General features: G+C 47.2%; 1 protein-coding gene; it reads left to right on the forward strand.

Moving 5' to 3' along the window:
* Positions 1–2,588: 2,588 nt before the first annotated feature.
* On the forward strand, positions 2,589–4,250 carry GSTUM_00011753001 (uncharacterized protein). XM_052355843.1 has 1 exon: positions 2,589–4,250. The coding sequence occupies exon 1, from the start codon at positions 3,071–3,073 to the stop codon at positions 3,398–3,400; it is 330 nt and encodes a 109-aa protein (XP_052211808.1). The 5' UTR covers positions 2,589–3,070; the 3' UTR covers positions 3,401–4,250.
* The last annotated feature ends 1,096 nt before the right edge of the window (positions 4,251–5,346 follow it).

The following is a 5,346-nucleotide window of genomic DNA, read 5'->3' on the forward strand; positions in this document are numbered from 1 at the left end:
TCGTCTCAAGGACTGAACAACACGGAAGGTCCTCACCAAAAATTTACGAATCAGAAAGGCGACTGACAGGCCGATCGTGGCATCGACCAACGGTTTTTTAACCATTCTCGAGTCGACTTCGCCGCAATGAGCAAGTCATACATCGTGGCCTTGAGCGCCGTGTCTCAGAAGCCTGGAAGATACCGGTACGGGTAATGCAGGGTTCGAGATACTCGCAGTTAGCGATTGAAATTTTTAAAAGGCAGGGGGCGAGAAGTGATAGGGAGAGAAGGGGGCGGTTCGCAATCGCCTGTGCGCACTGTACGAGTACTCGTACAATACGGTCCTCGAGTCCGGTAGACTAGTAAATTTAATGAGCCCTTCAAGAGCATCGTAAGAGCATCGTGAAATGCTCGAGTACGGGTACTCTCAACTCAACACCATGACCGAAACTGGTCCCTTTTGTTGCGGGGAATGTAAACAAATTTTGTGTGTCTCTCTGGCGTCATAATTTCTGGGGTGGTTTTATTTTATTTTGTTTTATTATTTGTTACTGCACACTATTTTCCTCCTCTTGGCTAGCGTTGTCTAGCCTGGCTATCCCTTTTCTAGTTACTGGTACTGGTTAGAAGCAGGTGCCTGGATGGATGGGTCGGCTAGAGCGGGTTTCCGGCCATTTGTTTCGCTACACTACGTAAGTGCACCTGCGGCCGTGCCTCGTTGTATTTAAACGAGCTCGGTCAGAGTTCACGGACAGATGTTTAAAAATGGGAGCAAAATAGCTAAAACGGTAGAGTACAGTTTGAACGGCATATGTGTACTGCACTCGCACAGAGCTGTGCACGATATGTGTTGTGTTTGGGAAACAGATGTGGGAGGAGAAGGAGGAGAGGTAAATTCTTTTTTTTTTTTTTTTCTTACTCGTACAAAGAAGATGAAGAAAGAAAAAAAAAAAAGGAAATGGAGCAGGAAACTCTAAGTTAATCGTCGTTGTCGCTTACCGGTGGTCGTCCTGTTGTAACTTGGCAATAATAATAGTGGGGGAAACTATCACGGAGCCACTTGCCACTGGTTGACCGAGCGTGAGTTCAATGATATGATACCTGTTTTTTTTTATGAGCAGTCGCAAATGATTGGTAGTCAGCTGGAGGGCTTCGCGCTCCTTTACCTGAGCCTGCTTTGGTGGTGTCCGGTAGCGCAGCAGGACTCCCCACAGCGCGATTGGCCGTGGCGAGTAGGTTAGTAATGATGAACTTATGTAACGCATGTTGATAACCTCTGTGGTTTGTGTGAAAACTCAACATTTTTAACCGCTTTCTCTGCATAAGACAGGGGCACCCACCAATCTCGTTTCATTCATTACCTCCGTAGACACCTTTCTGGCATCATCGCCAATGAATCAATCTGGGGGCCATGCTGCGTGGAGTTGAAGGTGGAAGTGGAGGAGGGCTGGAGGGGAAACTGCGTAGGGCTTAATCACTGTGTCTCTGTTGAGCTGCTCGGTGAATGGCTCAAAAATGATTACTCTTGTATCATACGAGGGGGTACAGTATGATTTTTGAAATCACTGTAATTCCTAATATTTCTTGCAGTGAAGAGGGAAAGAAAAAGTTGATAGTGTGAAGGGGACAAAGAAGGAAATAGAATATGAAGAATGTATTTTTCTTTTCTTTTCACGGTGTTTCTGGTCAGAGAAATTGCGTGCCATGGAGTCATCATGGAGGGGGTCTACGGGGGATTATTGGAGCAAGGCACAACAACGGGGACTTGCAACACCGTACGACTACGTATATTACAGAACTGTCTTCGTACAGACCTTGGACGGGAGCGTCAGAGGTGGGGAGCGATGCATCAGAGAACATTTCTGGTTAGCAGGATTGTCTGCACAGGGCATGGAGAGAGAGAGACTGAGGAGCTGGGGTGAAAATTGGAATAATCTTTGTTTTTTGTTTTTTGAGATTCGCGCCCGAGACGACGAAAGAGGGCAAGCATGAGGCCACTTGATCCTTGCACAGCGTGCCCGTTCCCTTCTCACCATCTTCTCGCTCCATCATTAACTCACTTGCTCTCCCTCTTGCCTGCTCAGAGCGGAGAACACACACCACCACCATAACTGTACGAGTGCTCGTACACGGTGAGTGTGTGGTGTGTGGAGAGGCCAGCGAGTGTGATGCTCTTTTCTTGGCTGGTGCGTGCATGGGAGGTTGTCTCTCTGTTCGTCTGTGCGTGAGTGCTTGGTTTGTAACCAATCATAACCGCGGACGCTGCAGGAAGCTGATAGGCCAAAAGGCGGTTTCGATCTGCTTGGCCTGCGTCCTTGCCCAACTCCTCCAAAGCACGCAAAAAAGAAAAAGAAAAGAACGAAGGAAAAAAAAGAAAAGGAAAAAAAAACTGTTGCCCACACTCAACATCTCCCACTCCTCCCCCCCCCTTCAACCCTCCCTGCTTCCACACCATTTTGAAGCTACAGTACGAGTAGCACCCACACCTTCCACCTTCCACCTACCCCTGCTACCCCCTCACAATCAACCACCGCCCTGCCTCATACCCACCTTAAGCACCTCTTTAAATATATGCTGGGCCTTCTCCCTCCGAAAAAGGCGCCCCTCTAACCTTCCTCTCCTTCACTCACAACCTCCCCCCCACAACAGCATCATCACTGCTACCACTGCCACTGTCCGAGTCAGCACCACTAAACACAGAGTCCTCTCATTCATCTTCGTCGATTTCGAGTACTGTCTCGTCCTGCGCCTACGCACTAAAACAGCCCTTAATTGAAATCCGAACCCAACTGTTACCACCATCAACCATATTATCATCACCCTTGCTTGACACTACGTAACCCAAATTCGTAAAACCAAACCTCCACTCACTTCTTTCCCCCGCTACCAAACAATCAAACATTACAATTGCAATGGATTGGTCTCCGGATTACTGTCTCTCTTGCGATCGTCAGATCTCTCAATCTGGCCATGGAGCTTACTGCTCGCAATCCTGCCGCTTGGCAGATTTAGAGCGCGCTTCTTGCCGCTCGGGCTCATCATCACCACAGGCTGGGGCTTCGTCCTCGCCTTCGTGGTCAGGGTCAAACATGGGCTCTGGTGCTGGTTTCTACCTCCCTCCTCCTCTCAACTTCTCTGCCATGTCTGGCAGACAGACTAGCTCAGCCGCTTCGTCACCGACAACCAGAAGCCCTCTGTCATCCACTCCTCCCTCACAATACTCATCTCCATATGCTTCCAACAGCAACCGCAGCTCCGGTCTCTACACCTCGCCTTCCAGGACCTCATTGTCATCTCTCCAGGGTTTCAACACTCAGGAGCCGGCCGTCCTATCCGATAAGGTTACGAAGGAGCTCAGGGAATACGCGAGTTCGTTTGACCATGTGAGGGATTGGAAGCGAAGGATGACAGTTGTATAAATTTATGGGATTCGGCTCGGTGTTCGAGCCCACCCACCCATTTCCTTAGTCGACAAACAACCAACAATAACGACTCCGATTCTTCTGGATATATTGATTTACGATTTACGGTGGCGGTGGCTTCGTCACATTACAACTCATCTCAAAACATTTTTCCTTTTCATCAGCGGGGTCTTTTTCCTTATATCAATTCGGCGGATGTGGGACAACTATTTTTCGTCATAGCATCCGCATTGCAGCGTTCTGGCAAAACCATCCTTCGGCTTATCAACTCGAGATTTTGTGTTGGCTTTCGGGATTTCGGGATCCGGATACGTTACTATACCGAATCATAGGAGTTGGTCGTTCGAGGGTTGCGTCTGTTCTTTCGTTTTTCTCTCTTCTACATTTGCATATTTTGGAGTTTTTTTGTTTTATTTTTCCAAAAAAAAGGGTATCGTCTTGCTTATGGGTTTGGGTTTCTGAGGAACTTTGTGTGTATGGGGTGACTACTGGGGCGTCTATTTCATTTGTTCGTCGTGGAAGTGTTTGTCATATCACTTTTGGGGGATATCTGGGTGAAAGAAAAATTCATGGTTTGTAATTTTTTTCTCTCTCTCCCAGGTATTCCATTTCCCTACTTTTTCACTCGGTGTCTTTGAGGAAAATTTTTTCAGCTCACATTTTCATTTTTCATTGCTACTTTACCTTTTATCCTTTCCCGCACATGGTGGGCGTTCGTTGGCCCACCATGTTGTATATGGATGGATTTCTGTGTCAAAATATTTGGGGCTGTATGCAAGTTTACGGATATTGGGTTGGGTGGGTTGTTTGAATACTGAATTGTAACTAGCTAGACTTTTTTTTTTTCTCCCTTGTTTCTATTTGTGTGTTACTATGGGGGATGTTTATCTGGAAGGGGTGGAGAGCATACTTTTTTTTTTCTTTTTTTTTTTTTTTGGACGTTTTTTTTTTTTTCTTTGGGGTGATTCAATTCGCTGGCATCATACCCAGTCATAGGTAGTCCACGATAGTTTATTGAATGGGGGAGGGGAAAAAGGGGGAGACTACGAGAATAATAAAGATTTGATCACCACAAGAACAAAAAAAGTTTTTTTTTTCAACCCAATTTTGATTCAGCCCAGTCATATCCGCCTACGTGGGTGATACCCATATTATGAGATTTTTTGTTTTTTCCCTTTCCCAACACACTCACTCACACACTCACCTCTAGAGTACAGGATGCATCAAAAGACGGCCGGAAAAAATGATTCTGATAAACAACATTTACAATACTGGTACAATTTTTCCTACCCCCCTTCGGACGTCTCCCCATCTCGAGCGTACACTCAGATCGTTCGTTGCGGAAGCAGTTTCACCCGCTCGCCGATCGCTCTTTTTTCTCCTTTCCTCTCTCCCCTTCCGTGCTTGTGCGGGGACTTCCATGTCCATGTCCATGTATGATATATATCTCGGACCGAGCAGGGTGGAGGGTGTCATTGAGCTACTATGGCATGGCATGGCAGGGTCTGGCTGGTACTTGGAATGCCAGATGTATCATACTGTACCGGTATGTACATAGTACAATACGGCTCTGTACGAACGAACAAATTGTGGGCCAGCATAGGTACCGTATGGATGGGCTTGTGCCCGGGTGGGGTGGGCGATGTGTATGGTTATGATTTGTATGTATGGGAAGGGGAACCTTGGAGGCGGGGCATGGGGGTGGGGGGGGTTCAATGGATTTTTGATCTGATATGATAGCTCATCTATCGGATCTCTTCTCCCCCTGCTAACCAACATGCAACGAGGGCATTCCTATCATACCTAGCAAGACGGGTGGAGGGAGGGAGAGGGGGAGGAAGAAAGAATAAAGCTTCCTGCGAGATCTCTCCACATTGCTTCAAAAAGGAGCAAATCGTTTCCAAGTCACTCGAGTCTACACCAGTTCAGTCGGACCATATCGC

This window comes from Tuber melanosporum, assembly GCF_000151645.1.
Source record: "Tuber melanosporum whole genome shotgun sequence assembly, scaffold_9, strain Mel28".
In the NCBI taxonomy this organism is placed as follows: Eukaryota; Fungi; Ascomycota; class Pezizomycetes; order Pezizales; family Tuberaceae; genus Tuber; species Tuber melanosporum.

Excerpts from the sequence above, each read along its gene's own strand:
- GSTUM_00011753001 (XM_052355843.1), top strand. The coding sequence starts at position 3,071 with ATGGGCTCTGGTGCTGGTTTCTACCTCCCTCCTCCTCTCAACTTCTCT.